This window comes from Dipodomys spectabilis, unplaced genomic scaffold (assembly GCF_019054845.1).
Source record: "Dipodomys spectabilis isolate Male_0828 unplaced genomic scaffold, ASM1905484v1 ptg000669l, whole genome shotgun sequence".
NCBI classification, from domain to species: domain Eukaryota; kingdom Metazoa; phylum Chordata; class Mammalia; order Rodentia; family Heteromyidae; genus Dipodomys; species Dipodomys spectabilis.
The window spans coordinates 5,836,472-5,855,823 of NW_024871346.1; the positions used below are offsets into that span (position 1 = coordinate 5,836,472).

Consider the following 19,352-nt stretch of genomic DNA (forward strand, 5'->3'; position numbering starts at 1 on the left):
CTGCTCCCACATCAAGCGGGCATCTGCGCTCACAGCAGACAAGACTAGAGCCATGTGACTGGCTCACTGCCACTAGAGGGAGGCTGGCAGGAGAGGCAGCTAGCCTCTAAGGCTAGAGAGCTAGCAGGAAAGGTTCCTTAAAGCTAGAGGAGTTCAAAGCTTGGAGCCCAAGAGGAACCAGGCTCTGATTTGAGCATCCTCAGCTGGAGTTTTCATGGCTGGTTTTCAGGGCCTTATCCAAGCCATTTTGGAGTTAGCTTACTAGCTTAGCAAAGCCACTTCCTTAGCCACCTTCGCATGTCAAAGTCACCTCTTCAGCATCTTAAGGTTGGGAGAGGGGGGAGTGTATGGACCCTGCCCTCCATCATCAGGTCACCTGGTCACTAGGCCGTCTGACCACAGCTGGAGTCAGCAAGTCCTTCCGACTGGCTGCTGGTGAGCTTGCCTGACCTGTACCACACTCCTGACCCCCAGCTCTGTGGCTGTGAGCTATTGAACCTCCTTTCTCGGTCCTTAACCGCGTCTGTTCATTTGGCATGTAGGAGGCATAGATGGACCTGACAGGTGGAAGCCCAAGAATTGGGGGCCTGGAAAACGTCTTGGTTTCAACAACTTCTCAAAATGTACCCCCGCTGTGTGGTGCGTTTGATTCTTGTCATCCACACCCTGCCCTTTGCCCCCGTCCTCAAATCAGGCAGAATGAACTTGGTGGCGGTTCACTTCTGCAGGGACTTTCGGCCGACGCTCCCGCTCGCGACGCATCACCGAAGACAAAGCTAAGATCCCGGGAGGCGTCTGCAGTCTCCACTCGCACGATCCACAAGGTTGAGGGGTGGGCAGAGCGCGCCCACCGGGCCACCACGCACGCGCACGCGCGCACACACACACGCACGCACAGATTCGGGACTCCACAATCCCGGTCCCTCCCGGGCGACTCTCACTTTTCGGCCCCGCCCACCGCCAGCCTCGGCGTCACGTGGTCTGGGGGAGGGACGTGGGTGGTCTGGCGGCCGCCATCTTGGGGGCGGGGCGCGCGAGGCGCCGGGCGCGCGCTTCAGCTTCGCTCCTTTTGCTCCTCTCGGAGAGGCTCCCTCGGCTGTTCCCAGAGTAGAGCAGTGGAGAGCCCGGGCGAGCGCGCTCCGGGTGTGTGTGTGTGTGTGTGTTTGAGTGTGTGTCGAGCGCGTGCGCGTGCCCGCGCGGCGCCGCCGCCTCCGGAGCGCGCTTGGCCGGGCCTCAGAGCCGGCGCGCGGCGGAGGGGAGGAGAAGGGGCTGTTCCCGCGGCGGGGGCGGCGCGCGACGGCCGTGGTGGCGACGGCCGTGGCGCGCTCGGGGCCCGAGTCTGGGGCGTCCCCGGGTCGGAGCTGCCGCTGTGGCGGCTGCTGCCACAGCCATGTACCGCAGCGGCGCCCACTCCTCGGTCTCGTCACACCGGCCTAAAGACGGCGGCGGCGGCGGTCCGCGCTCCGGCCGCAGCTCCGGCGCCTCCTCAGGCCCGGCGCGCCGCCCCTCGCCACCGCCGCCCTCCAGCGCGTCTTCGTCGCGGCCCCCGACTCGCCGGCCCCGCTCGCCCTCTGGGCACCGCAGCCGCCGGGCCTCGCCTTCACCGCCACCGTCGCGGGGTCGCCGCGGGTCCCCGTCCCCGTCCCGGAGCCGCCGGGCCTCCCCGTCCCCGCCACGGGGTCGTCGCGTCTCCCCTTCCCCGCCGCCACCGCGGGGCCGACGACTCTTCCCGCCGGGCCCGGCTAGCTTCCGAGCTAGCGGCCGAGGGGAGTCCCGCTCCGACTTCGCCCGGGACGGCCGCGGAGACCATCCAGGCGACAGCGGCAGCCGGGTAATGGCACCTCTCGCCCGGGACGCCCTCCGTCCCTCAGCCCTCGCCCCACACCGCACTTCCCGCCTCCAGAAACGCGGGCGGCCGGCCCGAGTCCCGGGGTGGAAGCCTCCCTGGGCGCGGAGGCGCTGGAGCCCCAGCTCCCTGGGCCCCGGGCGGGCGGGGGGGGGGGGGCTTCGTGTACACAATAACGGACTTGGGACCCGCTGGGCGCCGGGTCCCGGCCCGGTCCGGGTCGGGAGGGAGCGCCTGGGGTTAGGGTGTATGCTTTTTGAAGAGGCCGTTTCTTGTTCGGTGCTGGGAGATGTGGGAAAGTTGGCCAGGGCGAGGGGACTTTCTCCCAGCCCAGGTGCCGCCTGGGACTCGGTGGCGAGTTGACGTTTCCTCGGGTTCCTTCCCTCGCACTCCAGCTTAGAAAAACAGCTTGAAAAAGCTGCCTTTGTGGCTATGGAGTTGGGGAAGCTTCCGTCCCGCCGCCTGGACGCCTAAGCTGATAGCGGATCCCATTGGGGCGCATAGCGGGTCTTCGTGATAGCTGCCACCTGGACCTGGCCGAGCCCTTCGCTCCCTATCCTGTTGGGACCCTCCCAGCCTCTGAGTGGAGCAGATGATGTTGTTTCCAAGTTTAATTAACTTGGTCGTGGTGACACGGCTGTGATTGACTCTGAATTCAACTCACATCTAACTGGTTTCCACGGCCGCGATTTTAAAGCGTTATGTTTTCTTGCTAGAGGAACAGCAGTAATGTCTTAACCGAGAACTTTAATGTGTGGTTGAAGACTTGCCCAACGTGAAAAACGTTGGGTTCCCAGCACCGCATTTAAAAACAAAACAAAACAGCCGGGCATTGGTGGCTCAACAGGTTGAGATCTGAGGATCTCAGTTCAAAACCAGCTATGGCAGGGAAGTCTGTGTGACAGAGCTGAAAGTGGAGCTGTGGCTTAAGTGGTCGAGCGCTAGCTTTGAACACAAAAGCTCAGGGAGGGCTGGGAATGTAGCTTAGTGGTAGAGTGCTTGCCCAGCATGCACAAAGCACTGGGTTCAATTCCTCAGTACCACATAAGCAGAAGTAGTGCTGTGGCTTAAGTGGTAGAGTGCCAGCCTTGAACACAAAGAAGCTCGGGGACAGTGCCCAGGCCCTGAGTTCAAGCCCCAGGACTGGGAGGGGTGTGTGTGAGAAGCTCAAGGACAGCAACCAGTCCCGGAGTTCAAGCCTCCGGATCTACACACAAGCACGTGCGCATGTGCACCTACCCATCCACATTCATACACATTGACTTCTCTGATCACCACCACTCTCATAGAGCACCCACCCAGAGGTTGTTTTGGGGATTTTATCAATCTTTTTGTTGTTTGTTTCTGTTTGTTTTCTTTTCTTTTGTTTTTTTTTGACAGTCGTGGGGCTTGAACTCTGGGCCCATGTGCTGTCCCTCAGCTCTTCAGCTTGAGGCAAACGCTCTACCACTTGAGCCACAGCGCCACTTCCTGTTTCAGTTTTCTTGAGTAGCTCACTTGGATTTAAGTACTCTGGTCATAGGTGAACCAACTTGTTACTTTGTTAAATTTTAAAGCCCTGTTAGGTTTAGTGTCAATCACTAAGGAAGAAGCAAGAACAGAATATTAGTTACCATAATCTGTTCTTTCCAGTGTACAATTTGCTCCAGACTTCTCTGTCTCAGCAAATAGTATTATCCAGTGGTTCAAATCAGAAGTTGTCATCTGCCTTCTCTTATCAGATTAAACACTTCTGCCTAAAATAAACTCTTCTGCCTAACTGTTAGCTATACTCATGATTATGTCCCTGAAACTATCTTCCTGTGGTCACACAGATGCAATCTCTGTTACCTACTCCCCAATAGTTGCATTTTACTCCTTTACATTTCACTCTTCTTTTTTGTGCCAGTCCTGGGCCTTGAACTCAGGGCTTAGGACTCTTCCTGAGTTTTTTTGCTCAAGGTGCTCTACCACTTAAGCCACAGCTTTTTTGGTGATTGATTGGAGGTAAGAGTTTCATGGACTTTCCTGCTTGAACTGGCTTTGAACCATGATCCTCAGAATTCAGCCTCCTAAGTAGCTATGATTACAAGCATGAGCTACCAGTACCCAGCTTACATTCCACTCTTACTATTCTGCATTTTTTTTTTGGGGGGGGGGTCCGGTCGTGGGGCCTGAACTCTGGGCTTGGGCGCTGTCTTCAGCTCAAGGCTAGCGCTCTACCACTTGAGCCACAGCACCACTTCTGGCTTTTTTCTTATGTGGTGCTAAGGAATCGAACCCAGGGCCTCATGCATGCAAGGCAAGCGCTCTACCACTGAGCCACCTTCCCAGCCCATGAGAAACTTTTGTCGTTCATGGATTCAAGGGCTTGAACTTGGGTCCTGGTTGTCTCTGAGATCTTTTTGCTCAAGGATAGCATTCTGCCACTTGCAGCCACAGCTTTACTTCCATTTTCTGGTGGTTAACTGGAGATAAGAGTCCAACATGGGCTGGCTTTGAACCACGATCCTCAGATCTCAGCCTCCTAAGTAGCTAGGATTACAGTCATGAGCCACTGGCGCCCAGCTCTGAGAAACTCATTTCCAATTACTAGCAAAAAGCTAGAAGTAGAGATGTGGTTCAAGTGGTAAGGTCCTAGCCTTGAGTGAAAAAGCCAAGTTAGAGCTTGAGGCCCTGAGTTCAAGCCCACTTCTGGCACACACAAAACTTCTAGCAAGGTGTTTAATAATACATATTAAATGTGCTGGGTGCCGGTGCCTCCGCCTGTAATCCTAGCTACTCAGGAGGCTGAGATCTGAGGATCACGGTTCAAAGCGCCCGGGCAAGGAAAGTCCGTGAGACTCTTACCTCCAATAAACCACTAGAAAACTGGAAGTGGTGCTGTGGCTCAAGTGGTAGAGCACTGGCCTTGAGCTGAAGAGCTGAGGGACAGCACCCAGGCCCAGAGTTCAAGCCCCACGACCAAAAACAAAAAACAAACCCACCAAAATAAATATTAAATGTGATTATTTAAACAATTCAGAGAAGGGAGTTAATAGGATAGCTAAGAAGGTGACTTGAAGAGAGTGAGGGGGTGAGTAGTGCAAACATCTGGAAGAAAATTATAGTCAGATCACATCTTTTTCTTGGTTAATACTCTGTTGTACTTCTTTTTTTTTTAATTGTGAAAATACCATACAGAGGGGTTACAATTACTTGAGCAAGGTAATGAATACATTTCTTATCAAGCATTGTTGCCTCCTTTGCCCTTATCATCCCTTCCCATCTTCCCTCCCCGCCCCCTCCCCCCTCCCCCCTCCCCTCTCCTCCCTCCTCCATCCCATCCTGAACCCATCCCCCAACCTGCCCCCCCCACCCCCACCCCTCCTCCCCCTCCCACCAAAGTTGTAAAGTTCGTTTTTCGACATAACATTTTGTACATCTCATCTCTTGTACTTAAGAATAAATATGTTTCTTACCCATGGTTTCTACCTATTCTGCCACTTTGCTGCAGCCATATTGGCCTCTTTTTTTGTTATCCAGAACATAACAGTTTTATGACTTCCTTCTGCCTGAAACAGCCTTCTATCTATTTTTTTTTTTTTGTCAGTTGTGGGCCTTGAACTTTGGATCTGCGCACTGTTATTTAGCTCTTTAGCCCAAAGCAAGTACTCTACCACTTGAGCCACAGTGCTACTTCCCATTTTCTGATGGTTAGTTGAAAATAGGAGTCTCATGGACTTTCCTTGCTTGGCCTGGTTTTGAACCTTAGTCCTCAGATCTCAGCCTCCTGAGTAGCTAGAATTACATACGTGAGTCACCAGCACCCAGCTAAATATGTTTTTTAAGGGACAGTGAATTTTTTTTTTTGGCCAGTCCTGGGGCTTGAACTCCCTGGATTCAATTGAAACCCTGGGTTCAGTTCCTTAGTACCACATAAACAGAAAATACTGGAAGTGGTGCTGTGGCTCTCAAGTGGAAGAGTGCTAGCCTTGAGCAAAAGCTCAAGGACACTGTCCAAGCCCTGAGTTCAAACCCCAGGACTGGCCAAAAAAAAAAAGTGACAGTCTCAGAAAAGTATTCTCTCCATTCTGAAGTAACTCCTTTCCCCCAGTCTTTCATGGTATCACATTTGTTTAGGCAATGGTATAATATTTAATGACTATAGAATTTATCACTATTAAAAAAAAGTCTATCTGGGCTTACCTCCTTCACTAGAAATGTATGGATTCTGAAACAGGAATTTAATTCACTTTTCTGTTTCCAATTCCAGCAAGAAGGAGAGGTCTGTGTATTAGAAGATAGGATATAAAAGCTTTATCTCTTACAAAAATTATTACAGTTATTGTTTTTGTGTCAGTGCTGGTGCTTAAACTCAGGATCTTAGCACTATTCCTTAGCTTTTTTTTAATCAAGTCTAGCACTCTACCACTTGAGCCATAGTTCCATTTCTGGCTTTTTTGAGAGTCTTACAGACTTTTCTGCCCAGGCTTGCTTTGAACTTTGATCATCAGATCTCAGCCTCCTGAATTGCTAGAATTATAGTGTGAACTACTGGTATCTGGCAAAACTGATTTTTTTCTTTGTATGGGTGCTGATTCTGGAGCTTGAACTCAGGGTTTGGGCACTGTCTATGAGCTGCTACTGCTGCTGCTTTTTCCCCCCTGGTCCTGGGGCCTGAACTTTTGGCCTGGATGCTGTCTCGGAGCTGCTTTTGCTCAAGGCTAGTGCTCTACCACTTGAGCCATAGCACCACTTCCCGCTTTTCTTTTTTTTTTTTTGGTCAGTCGTGGGGCTTGAACTCTGGGCTTGGGCCCTGTCCCTCAGCTCAAGGTGAGTGGTCTACTGCTTGAGCCACAGCACCACTTCTGGTTTTCTAGTGGTTTATTGGCGATAAGAGTCTCATGGACTTTTCTTGCCCGGGCTGACTTTGAACCGTGATCTCAGCCTCCTGAGTAGCTAGGATTACAGTCACGAGCCACTGGCGCCCGGCCTTTTTTTTTTTTTTTTTAAATGTGATACTGAGGAATTGAACCCAGGGCTTTGTGCATGTGAGGCAAGCACTCTACCACTAAGCCACATTCCCAGCCTTGAGCTTTTGATCAAAGCTAGCACTCATTCACTTGAGGCACAGCACCATTTCAGGCTGTTCCTTTCTTTTTTTTTTTTTTGGGGGGTCCGGTCGTGGGGCCTGAACTCTGGGCCTGTGCGCTGTCCCTCAGCTCTTCAGCTCAAGGCTAGCACTCTACCACTTGAGCCACAGCGCCACTTCCGGCTTTTTTCTTATGTGGTGCTAAGGAATCGAACCCAGGGCCTCGAGCATGCAAGGCAAGTGCTGTACCACTGAGCCACCTTCCCAGCCCCTTCAGGCTGTTTCTAAGTTTGTTGGAAATAAGAGTCTCATGGTGGGCAGAGAATGTGGCTTAGTGGTAGAGTGCTTGCCTAGCATGCATAAGACCCTGGGTTTAAATCCTTGGTATCACCAAAAGAAAAAGTAAAAATAATTAAAAAGAAGAAAAAGTGTCACGGGCTTTCCTGCCCAGGTTGGCTTTCAATTTGATCCTCAGATCTCAGCCTTCTGAGTAGTGGGGATTATAGGCATAAACCACCAACATCCAACTGACTTTTTTTTAAATTGCCTTATTGAATCACAACTTTACAAGTAAGAACATTTTAGATATGTGATTATCTTGACTATAATAACTACCATATAATCTTTATTTTTTTGAATCTTTGTAGAGACGCTCTCCTAGTCTTCGTTCTGACTCTTCTTTGGAACAGAGCTTAAGGATCACTGTTGGCAATGACCATTTCTGTGTTAGCACACCAGAACGGCGACGGCTTAGTGATCGGCTGGGCTCACCAGTGGATAATCTGGAAGACATGGACAGGTAGGCTTCAGCAAGGGCAGGCCATACTACACTGGTAACTAGGAAGGCAAAAATGTTTTAGATTTCTAAATAATGTACTTAAAAGGATGGCTTTACTATTGAAAGTTATTGACTATGTCCATGTGGAAAAGGCTTTCTCATGTAAACAAACTTACTTTCTTTTTTCTTTTTCTCTTTTTTTTTGGTGCTTGTCCTGGGGATTGACCTGAGGGCTTAGGCTTTCTTGAACTGTTTCATTAAAAGCTAGTGCTCTACCACTTGAGCCACAGCTTCACTAACAGCTTTTTTGGTGGGTTAATTGGAAATAAGAGTCTCATGGACTTTCTTGCCTAGGCCAGCTTTGAACCATAGTGCTCAGATTTCAGCTTCCCGAATAGCTAGGATTACTGGCCTGAGCCACTAGCCTGGCTACCAAACAGGTTCTTAATGAATTATGGAATAAGTGATTGGAGGAAAACACTTTTAAAAGGCCAGCTTGGAACAAATAGAGGCCAAGAGGATATAATCAACAGTCTCTAAATTAAACATAGTTTAAACAGCATGAACCTTAACATACTGGACTGCAAAGTGTAAAGGAAAGTTCTGGACAAAATAGGAATTAGTGCAGGGAATTGAAGGCATAGCTCAAGTATTTGCCTAGTGAGTGCCAGATACTGAGTTAAAACTCCATTACTTAAAAAAAAAACAAAAAAAAAACCTAGGGGCTGTGCTCATTAGAAAAGTACTTGAGCGGGGCTGGGAAGGTGGCTCAGTGGTAGAGCGCTTGCCTTGCATGCATGAGGCCTTGGGTTCGATTCCTCAGCACCACATAAGAAAAAAAAAAAGCTGGAAGTGGTGCTGTGGCTCAAGTGGTAGAGCGCTAGCCTTGAGCTGAAGAGCTGAAGGACAGCGCCCAGGCCCAGAGTTCAGGCCCCACGACTGGACCCAAAAAAAAAAAGTACTTGAGCTACAACCCTCTAGTCCTTTTATTTGTTTATTTTTTATTTTATTTTTTTATTGGTCATAGGGCTTGAACTTAAGAGGTTAGGGGCTGTCTCTGAGCTTTTTTGCTCAAGTGTAGCATTCCATCACTTTGAGTCACAGAGCCACTTACAGTTTTCTGGTAGTTAATTGGAGATAAGAGTCTCTCAGACATTCCTGCCTGGGCTAGTTTTGAACCACAATCCTCAGATTTTAGCCTCCTGAGTAGCTAGGATTATTGAGCCACTGGTACCCAGCTTTATTTATTTATTTATTTATTTTGAGATAGAATCTTACTACCTTTATCTTAGCTGGTCTGTCCCTCTTTATCTTCTTGCCTCTATATCTCAGGTGGCTAGGATTACAAGCATGGGTTGTCACTATGTCTGGTCAATATTTTTTTCCACGGTAGCAGCATTTGAACTCATGTTTTGTTTTGTGTGTGTGTGTGTGTGTGTGTGTGTGTTTAGTTGTGACCTGGGAATGTGGCTAAGTGGTAGAGTGCTTGCCTAACGTGCATGAAACTCTGAGTTTAATTCCTTGGTACCACATAACCAGAAAAAGCCAGAAGTGATGCTGTGGCTCAAGTGGTAGAGTGCTAGCCTTGAACAAAACAAGCTCAGGGACAGTCCTCAGACCGAGTTCAAGCCCCAGGACTGGTTTGAGGAACCTCCAGACTGCGGTCCAGAGTGGTTGTACTATATGTTCCTACCAGCAGTGCAATAGGGTTTCTTTTTCCTCAAGTTGCCACCAACCATTTGTTGTTTGAATTCACAATGGTGGCCAATCTAATGGGGGTGAGATGGAATCTCAGAGTTGTTTTGATTTGCATTTTCTCTAGAAGCAGGGACAATGAACATTTCCTCATGTGTTTCTTTGCCATTCTTACCTCTTCTTTTGAGAATTCTCTCCTTAGCGCTTTTGCCCATTTAATAATTGGTTTATTAGCTTTGGGAGGGGTTAGTTCTTGAGCTTCTTGTATATTTTGGATGTTAGGCCTTTGTCTGATATATTGCTGGTAAAGAACAGTGCCCAGCCCCAGAGTTCAGGCCTTATGACCGGACGAAAAACAAAAAAGAACTTCTCCCAGTCTGTTGGCTGTCTTTCTAGTTTAGTAACTATGTTAGTAGCTGTGCAGAAACTTTTTAGTTTGATATAATCCCATTTGTCAAATCTCTCTTATCTGCTGTGCCCCTGGGACTCTTCAAATTTCTGCCTAGGTGAGTGCTGGTGGCTCACAACTGTAATCACAGCTACTAAGGAGGCTGAGATCTGAGGATCACAGTTCAAAGCCAGCCTGGGCATGAAAGTCCATGAGACTCATCTCCAGTAAACTACCAGAAAACTGGAAGTGGCTCTGTGGCTCAGGTGGTTGAGTACTAGCCTTGAGCTGAAGACCTTAGGGACAACGCCAGGCCTAGAGTTCAAACCCCATGGTTAAAAAAAAAAAAAGGTTTCTGCCTATGCCTATGAATTTTTTCTCCTACTCCCCTCTTGCAGTAATCTCTAAATTTCAGATCTGACATTGAGGTCTTTGATCTACTTTGAGTTGGTATTTGTACATGGTAACAACCAGAGATCCACTTTTAGCCTTCTTTGTTTGTTTGTCTGTTTTTGGGTCCGGTCATGGGCCTGAACTCTGGGCCTGGGCGCTGTCTCTCAGCTCTTCAGCTCAAGGCTAGCGCTCTACCACTTGAGCCACAGCGCCACTTCCGGCTTTTTTTTCTTTTTTGCTTATGTGGTGCTGGGGAATCGAACCCAAGGCCTCATGCATGCAAGGCAAGCACTCTACCACTGAGCCACCTTCCCAGCCCGCCACTTTTAGCTTTCTGCATATGGATGCCTACTTTTCCTAATAACAATATTGAAGAGGCTTTTTTTTTTTTTCCCACTGTGTATCTGGCTTCCTTATCAAATATCAGATAACTGTAAGTATATGGTTTTATTTCCAGGTCTTCTAGTCTATTCCATTGATCTTGGGGTCTATTTTTGTGCCAATACCAAGCTGTTTTTGTTATTATAGCTCTATAGTAGAGCTTGAGGTCTGAGATTGTGATACCACCAACAGTACTTTTTTTTTTTTTTTTTTTTTTTTTGCGTAGAATTGCTTTGGTTATTTGTGGTCTTGTTGCTTCATATGAATTTTTTGCTCTACCACTTGAACCAGAGCGCCACTTCCAGTTTTCTGGTGGTTTATTGGAGATAAGAGTCTCATAGTCTTTCCTGCCTGGGTTAGCTTTGAACCACAATGCTCAAATCTCAGCCTCCTGAGTAGTTAGGATTACAGGCGTGAGCCACAGGTGCCAGGCTCAATGAGACTCTTATCTCCAATTATCCACCAAAAAGCCAGAAGTGGAGCTGTGGTTCAAGTGGTAGGGCACTAGCCTTGAGTAAAAAAAAAAAAAAAAAAAAAAATCAGGAAGGGCTAGGAAGGTGGCTCAGTGGTTGAGTGCTTGCCTTTCATGCCTGAGGCCCTGGGTTCGATTCCTCAGTGCCACATAAGCAAAAAGAAAAAAGCCGGAAGTGGCACTGTGGCTCAAGTGAGAGAGCACTAGCCTTGAGCTGAAGAGCTGAGGGACAGCGCCCAGGCCCAGAGTTCAGGTCCCACTACTGGACCCCCCCCCACCCCCCCAAAAAAAAATCAGGAATAGCATGCAGGCCCTGAATTCAAGCCCCAGGATGGGCATCACAAAAAATAAACCAGGTTATATTAGATAGGGAAGGATTTTATTTATTTTATTATTTTTTTTTTGGGGGGGGGGGGTCAGGTTCTGAGGCCTGAACTCTTGGCCTGGGTGCTGTCCCTCAGCTCTTCAGCTCAAGGCTAGCGCTCTACCACTTGAGCCACAATGTCACTTCTGGCTTTTTTGCTTTTTTCTTATGTGGTGCTGAGGAAACGAACCAGGGCCTCATACATGCAAGGCAAGCGCTCTACCACTGAGCCACCTTCCCAGCACCAGGGAAGGATTTTATTGTTACATTCCCACACATGTTCATATAATGATTAAAATATTTAATTTTATAACTTTTTTTACATAGCTAAGTTTAATTCAGTTGTTATATCCTATTCTACTTTATAAAAATAACAAAATGTACCTATCAAAATTGCATTGTGATGTGAGGACAGGTTTCTTATTTTCATACAGCTATAGAAAAAAGTTGGCACCAAGTGCACTTAAAAGAAGTTTTAAGGCTTAATAAAAATACAGACTAAGCTGGGCACTGGTGGCTCACACCTATAATCCTAGCTATTCAGGAGGCTGAGATCTGAGGATCAGGGTTCAAAGCCAGCCCAGGCAAGAAAGTCCATGAGACTCTTAATAAAAACCACTAGAAAACCGAAGTGGCGCCGTGTCTCAAGGGGTAGAGCGCTCACCTTGAGCTGAAAGAGCACAGGGACAGCGCCCAAGCCCAGGGTTCAAGCCCCACGACCGACCTAAAACAAAAAAATACAGATTAGTAATTTCTCAATGTGACAGAGATAGTGAGAACAGTATTCATCCGCAGTTTTTTTTTTTTTACTTTTCTAGACAAGAATATAGATTCAGAAATAATGTGGATAAATTTGTGTCTATTATATGTGTACATATCTAATATGTAAAGCAATAAGAGAAAGGTAGATTTTTTTTTTCCTGGCATTTTGGTAGTTTATTGGAGATAGTAGTCTCCCAGACTTTTCCTGCCTGGGCTGACTTTGAACCAGGATCTTTGGATTTCAGCTTCCCTGAGTAGCCAGGATTATGGGATTGAGCTACCAGCACTAGTAGAAGTTAGAGATCTTGAAACATAAATTTAAGTTCAATTACTACTTTACAACTATTGAGTACTAAGGAAGGGCAAATACCCAAGAGTGTTGAATGTAGACCTCAGGTACTAGAAAGTTATACATGAAAATTAAATAATCATGATGCGTTTTTCATGTCGCAAAAATGAAAAGGATGAGAATATTGGACATCACTTTCTTAGAGCTGAGATCATGTCTGTTATAGTCTCTTTAGCATTTTGTGAATTTTCTTAGCAGTAGCAATAAGCCAAAGAAGTATATATAATAGGGAGGTATGTGAGGACAGCTGGGCAGGAAGTCTGAGGGCAGTGCTGCTATTTGTGATATTTACTTCAAAGCTCCAGTGGCTATGGATGCAGTGAAGCAAGGCACAATGGTATTATGTTATAAATCACTGAAGCTTGTGAAAGTAAGACTTCACTGTATGTGACCATCACTTAATTGAGGAAATGCTTTTGCCCTTCTGTCTCTATTTTGGGAGATGGTTAATAGGCGGTCTGAGTAGGTGGTACATGGTTTGATTTTCTCCTTGCTAAGGTTTTGAAGTAATTTCAACAATTCCTCTTGTTAGACCTAGGATGTCACCTCCTCTTTGAATAACCCCTGTTAAACACATGTGCTTCAGATCACCAGTTTCTCTAAGTTATAAAAATGAAATTTCCCTTTTAGGCTGTTAAGGATTTTTTTTTCAAATCATGTATTTCAGAGAGACAAATCTACAGAGAGTGAGATTACAGTTCTAAATGGAAGTTGGCCTTAATTTTTTTTAACTACCTGCATATTTGTGTGCCTTTTCTCTTGCGTAATGTGATTTGGAGGATAATTACTATCACTAAACCCAGGCCATAGGACTATTGGCATAGTTAGGATGTCTCCTGAGAGTGAATCTACTGTTTAGGTAACTAAATGAGCTATTTACAGTAGGCCATGTTTAATTTTTTTTTTCCTGAGACCCCAATATTTTTTCTCTTCCTTTAGTGGATATGTTAAGTCTGTCTGTCTGTCTGTCTGTCTGTCTGTCTGTCTGTCTGTCTGTCTGTATCTATCTATCTATCTATCTATCTATCTATCTATCTATCTATCTATCTATCTATCTATCTATCTATCTATCTATCTATCTTTAGGTCCTGGGGCTTGAGTTCAGGGCTTAGAAGATATACCTGAACTTCTTTTGCTCAAGGCTAGCACTCTACCATTTGAGCCACAGCTGTACTTCTGGTTTTTCTGGTAATTTATTTGAGATTAGAGTCTCACACTTTCCCACCTGGGCTGGCTTTGAATCTTATCCTCAGATCTCAGCCTTCCTGAATAGCTAGGATGATGTGGGCTACTTGTGCCCAACTATTAAGTCTTTTTTTTTTTTTTTTTTTTGGGTCCGGTCGTGGGGCCTGAACTCTGGGCCTGGGCGCTGTCCCTCAGCTCTTCAGCTCAAGGCTAGAGCTCTACCACTTGAGCCACAGCACCACTTCCAGCTTTTTTCTTTTTGCTTATGTGGTGCTGAGGAATCGAACCCAGGGCCTCGAGCATGCAAGGCAAGCGCTCTATCACTGAGCCACCGTCCCAGCCCCTTAAGTCTTTAAAAAATTATTTAAAAATTGTATTTTCCCCCTCCTGTCCCTAACCAGAAGAATCTGTTAAGTCTTAATCAGGTTTTGTTAATAGCCAAATTACCAGGGTTATGTCCTTACCTTAGTCCTATAACTGACTAAGACATTCTGAAAAAGAAGCATGAACAGGTTGTGTAAATCATTCCTTTCTACTTTAAACATTTTATTTGTGGAATTCTTATTCCCTAAATACTTGCTGTAACCTGATAGAGGTTGATAAAGTATGATATTTATTTCCCCTCTGATTTACTTAGGGGAAATACAGAGACAAACAGATTTCTCAGGGAATTATGAGGAGTAGGCAAAAGAAAAGAATGGACAATTTATGCTTCAAAAGATTTGTGTGTGTATGTATATATGTATGTATGTGTATGTAAGAGCACACGTGTGCATATGCATATGCCAGAATGGGAGCTTGAGCTCAGAGCCTGGTCACTGTCCCTTAGCTTTTTTGCTCATGGCTAGCACCCTTACCACTCAAGCCACAGTTTTCCTACTGGCTTTTTGCTGGTTAATTGGAGATAAGAGTCTCATAGACTTTCCTGGCCAGTCTGGCTTCAAATTGTAGTCCTTAGATCTTAGCTCCCTGAGGAGCTAGGTATGAGCCACTGGCACCTGGCCTTGTGGTTTGTTTTGTTTTATTTGTGGTTCTAGAGCTTGAACTCAGGACTTCATACTTGCTAGTCAGGCACTCTAACACTTGAACCATGTGTTCAGTCCTTTTTTGCCTTTAGTTGTTTTTCAGATTGTCTTGCTTCATTCCTTCATTCATTTGGCCAGGGACAGCCTTAGACTATGACTTTTCTTTTTTTTTTTTTTGCCAGTCATGGGGCTTGAACTCAGGACCTGGGCACTGTCCCTGAGCTTTTTTGCTCAAGGCTAGCATTCTACCTTGAGCCACAGTGCCACTTTCGGCTTTTTCTGTGTATATGGTACTGAAGAATCGAACCCAGGGCTTCATGCATGCTAGGCAAGCACTCTACCACTAAGCCATCTTCCCAGCCCTGGATTATGACTTTTCTGTACCTCCCATGTAGCTAGAATTTTATGGGCATGTACAGTATGTAATGTTTGGCTTGGTTGTTAAGCTAGAGCTCTGAATATTTTTTATTCAGGGTGGCTTTGAATGTAGATCCTCTCACTTTCTACCTCTAAAATAGCTGGGATCATAGGTATATACCTCCATTCTTAGCCCAAGAACTTTTTTTTTTTGACGTCATGGGGCTTGAACTCAGGGTCTTGGCACTGTCCTTGAGCTCTTTCACTCAAGGATAGCGCTCTAACACCTGGAGCCACCTAACCCTAATCCTAGGTTAGCTCCACTTCTGGCTTTTTCTTTTTTTTTTTGTCGGTCATGGGGCTTGAACTCTGGGCCTGGGTGTTGTCCCTCAGCTCTTCAGCTCAGGGCTAGCGCTCTACCACTTGAGCTACAGTGCCACTTCCGGTTTTCTGGTGGTTTATTGGAGATAGGAGTCTCACGGTCTCTCCTGCCCGGGCTGGCTTTGAACTGCGATCCTCAGATCTCAGCCTCCTGAGTAGCTAGGATTACAGGCGTGAGCCACCAGCGCCTGGCTCACTTCTGGCTTTTTCTCCTTATGTGGCACTGAGGAATTGAACCCAGGGTTTCATGCATGCTAGGCAAGAACTCTACCACTAAAGCCACATTCCCAGCCACCTGTTTTTAATTATACTTATTTTTACCCATTTTCTTGAGATATAGTTAATATACCATACAATCACCCATTTATAGTGTATGTTGTTCAGTAATAGTATATTTGCACAGTTGTACATCCACTCTAATCAATTTTATATTGTTGTTCCAGAAGATAGAAACCTGGTGCATTTAGCCATTATACTCTCCTAGCCTTAAGCAAGCACTGATCTACTTTCGGCCTCTATAAATTTATCTATTCTGGATATTTAATGTTAGTAGAATCATATGATTTGTGATTGGCTTTTTTCAGTTAACGTATCTTTAAGGCTCACAATTATAGCATTATTGCCAATAATAATTTACTTTATGTATATATTACATTTTGTTTACTAATCATTGGTGAATAGATGAATGAATAACATTGGGTAGTTTTCACTTTTGTGTGTGTATGTATACCAGTCTTGGGCTTAAACTAAGGGCCTGGGTGCTGTCTCGAGCTTTTTTACTCAAGGCTAGTTCCCTACCATTTGAACAGGTCCACTTCTGGCTTTTTGGTGGTTAACTGAAGATAAGAGTGTCATGGACTTTCCTGCCTGGGCTGGCTTCAAAATGTAGTGCTCTGATCTCAGCCTCCTGAGTAGTTTCAGGCTCAGGCCTGTAACCCAAGCCCAGCTGGATTGTCTTTATTTTTAGCTTTCAAGAATAATGCTATGGGGCTGGGATGTAGCTCAGTGGCAAAGCGCTTGCCTAGCAAGTGCAACGTCCTGGATTTGATCCCCAGTACCTTAAAAAAAAAGACAAAAAAAAAAAAAGAATAATGCTATGCTGGGCTGGGAAAGTGGTAAGTGGTAGAGTGCTTGCTTTGCATGCATGAGGCCCTGGTTTCGATTCCTCAGCACCACATAAGCAGAAAAAGCTGGAAGTGGTTCTGTGAATCAAGTGGCAGAGCACTAGCCTTGAGCTGAAGAGCTGAGGGACAGTGCCCAGGCCTAGAGTTCAGGCCCCATGACAATAATAATAATAATAATAATAATGCTATGAACATTATGTGTGAGCTTTGCTATGGAAACTGTATTGTCTTGCTGAGACATGGAACCCAGGACCTAATGCATGCTAGGCAAGAACACTACAACTAGGCTCTCTCATCTAGCTTTATGTTTGTTAATTTGTTTAATTTAAAGAAAAGAAAAAAGTAGAAAGGGAACTATTTAGGAAGATGGAGATCAGCAAGAGGGTGGTAGAAAAGAGAAGGTAATAAAGGGATGAGTTTGATCAAAGTCAGTTGTATCTGTAAAACTATCATAATGAAACCAGGCACCAGTGGCTCACACCTGTACTACTACTCGGGAAGCTGAGAATCTGGGGTTTGTGATTCGAAGCCAGCCTGGGAAGAAAAGTCATGTGAGACTCTTATCTCTAATTAACCACTCAAAAACCAGAAATGGCACTGTGGCTCAAGAGGTAGAGGGCTAGCCTTGAGCACAAAGAGGCTAAGGACAGCACCCAGGCCTTGAGTTCAAGTCCCACAGCTGACCTAAAAAATAAAAGTAGAAAGTGGGTGCTAGTGGCTCATGCCTATAATTCTGCTATTCAGGAAGCTGAAATAGGAGGATTGCAGTATGAAGCCAGCCAAGACAGGAAGGTCTATGAGATTCTTACCTCTAACTAACCACCAAAAAGCCAGAAGTAGAACTGTGGCTCAATTATAAAGCACCAGCCTTAACACAAAAGCTGAGGCATAATGCCCTTGTCTGGCACAAGAAAAAAAAAAAAAAAGAATTAGAGCTGAGGTATGCTCATGTGTTAGAATGTCAGCTTAGCAAGTGTGAGGCCCTAAATTTAAACCCTAGAACCACCAAAAAAAAGGAAAAGAAAGAAAAGAAAAAAATAGTAGATATAGAGAGAATCAAGATTTTAGACTAATCCAAGCTAAAAGTTCATAAGACTTTGCTGGGCACCAGCAGTCATCTGAGGCTGAGCAAGGGAATATCATAGTTTGAGTCCTGCGTAGGCAAAAAGTTTTCAAAACTTCTCTTGTACCTGTGTGCAGTGGTATGCACGTATCATCCTAAGCTACATAGGAAGCTAAGATTTCAAGGATTGTGTTTCTAGGCTGGCCTTGACAGAAAAGTCCACAAGACCCCATGTATTGCCATGTCTCTGTCATCCCCGTTACATTGGAGAGCTTAAGATAGGCAGATCATGGTTCAGAGACACAGGTGAGCAAGAAGCAAACCCCTTTCTCAGACTGGGAATGTGGCTTAGTGTAGAGTGCTTGCCTAGCATGTGTGAAACCCTGGGTTCAATTCCTCAATACCACATAAACAGAAAAAGCTGGAAGTGGCACTGTAGATCAAGTGGTAGTGTGCTAGCTTTGAACAAAAGGAGCTCAGAGACAGTGCCCAGGCCCTGAGTTCAAGCTCCAGGACTGGCAAACAACAACAACCCAATTCCCCCACCCCTGTCAAAAATAACCAGCAAGAAACAAGACTAGAGGCCATGGTGCAGTGTACAGTGCCTGTCTAACAAGTGTGAGGCCTTGAGTTCAAACTCTAATACTACCAAAAAAAAAAACACCCAAAACAGTCTATAAGACCCCATCCCAACCAATAAGAATCTGGACACTGGTGCATGTCTGTCATCCTAGCTACATGTAAATAGTAGGATTGCAGACTAGACTAGCTCAGGTATTAATGCAAGACCCTATTCAAAAGATAATGAAAACAAAAGGTCTAGGGGTATGGCTTAAATAGTAAAGTACCTACCTGGCAAGTACAAGGCCCTGAGTTCAAATCTCATGCTACCCTCCCTCCCCCCAAAAAAGGAATATTATAGTGAACCTCCTTGTACCCATTATCCATATCCAATTTTTTTTGTTGTTGTTGTGGTTATTATGCTTGAACTCTAGGCCTGGGTGCTGTCCCCAAGCTCTTCAGCTCAAAGCTAGCTCTCTACCACATGAACCACAGTGCCACTTCCATTTTCCTGAGTGGTTTATTGGAGATAAGAGTCTCACAGACTTTCCTGCTTTGAACTTCAATCCTCAGATCTCAGCCTCCTGAGTAGCTAGGATTACAGGTGTGAGCCACCAGTGCCCATCCCAATACTTTTTAAAATTTAAAATTTTAGGAAATTTAGAGGTACTGAGGGGCTTTGCTCTACTACCACTTGAACTACACCCCCCCCCTCTTTAACCAAGGCTTTTAGAGAGCATCCATCACTGGATTATTCCAGGTAACAGGAGGTGTGATCCTTTTTTAGTGCTCATTCTATTATAGGCAAGTCTCTTTCTTTGCTTTCTCCTTCCTTCCTTCCTTCCTTCCTTCCTTCCTTCCTTCCTTCCTTCCTTCCTTCCTTCCTTCCTTCCTTCCTTCCTTCCTTCCTTCCTCCTTCCCTCCCTTCCTTCCTTCCTTCCTTCCTTCCTTCGTCATGGGGCCTAAACTCTGGGCCTGGGTGCTGTCCCTCAGCTCTTCAGCTCAAGGCTAGCACTCTACCACTTGAGCCACAGCGCCACTTCCGGCTTTTTTCTTTTTGTTTATATGGTGCTGAGGAATCGAACCCAGGGCCTCATGCATGCAAAGCAAGCGCTCTACCACTGAGCCATCTTCCCAGCCCCACACATCTCTTTCTTATACCATAGAGAATCTTG

The 19,352-nt window shown here is 46.0% G+C and overlaps 1 protein-coding gene across 4 annotated transcripts in view; it reads left to right on the forward strand.

The window, feature by feature from the left end:
* The first annotated feature begins 1,297 nt into the window (after positions 1–1,297).
* Znf318 (zinc finger protein 318) overlaps positions 1,298–19,352 on the forward strand; it is a 57,995-nt gene continuing 39,940 nt past the window's right edge. For 3 of the 4 annotated variants that reach the window (XM_042671968.1, XM_042671970.1, XM_042671969.1), the window contains exons 1-2: positions 1,298–1,831; positions 7,547–7,698. In XM_042671968.1, coding sequence (XP_042527902.1) covers positions 1,391–1,831; positions 7,547–7,698 — 593 coding nt within the window. In that variant the 5' untranslated portion in view covers positions 1,298–1,390. The remainder of the gene's footprint in view (positions 1,832–7,546; positions 7,699–19,352) is intronic. The other variant, XM_042671965.1, reaches the window with a different exon arrangement.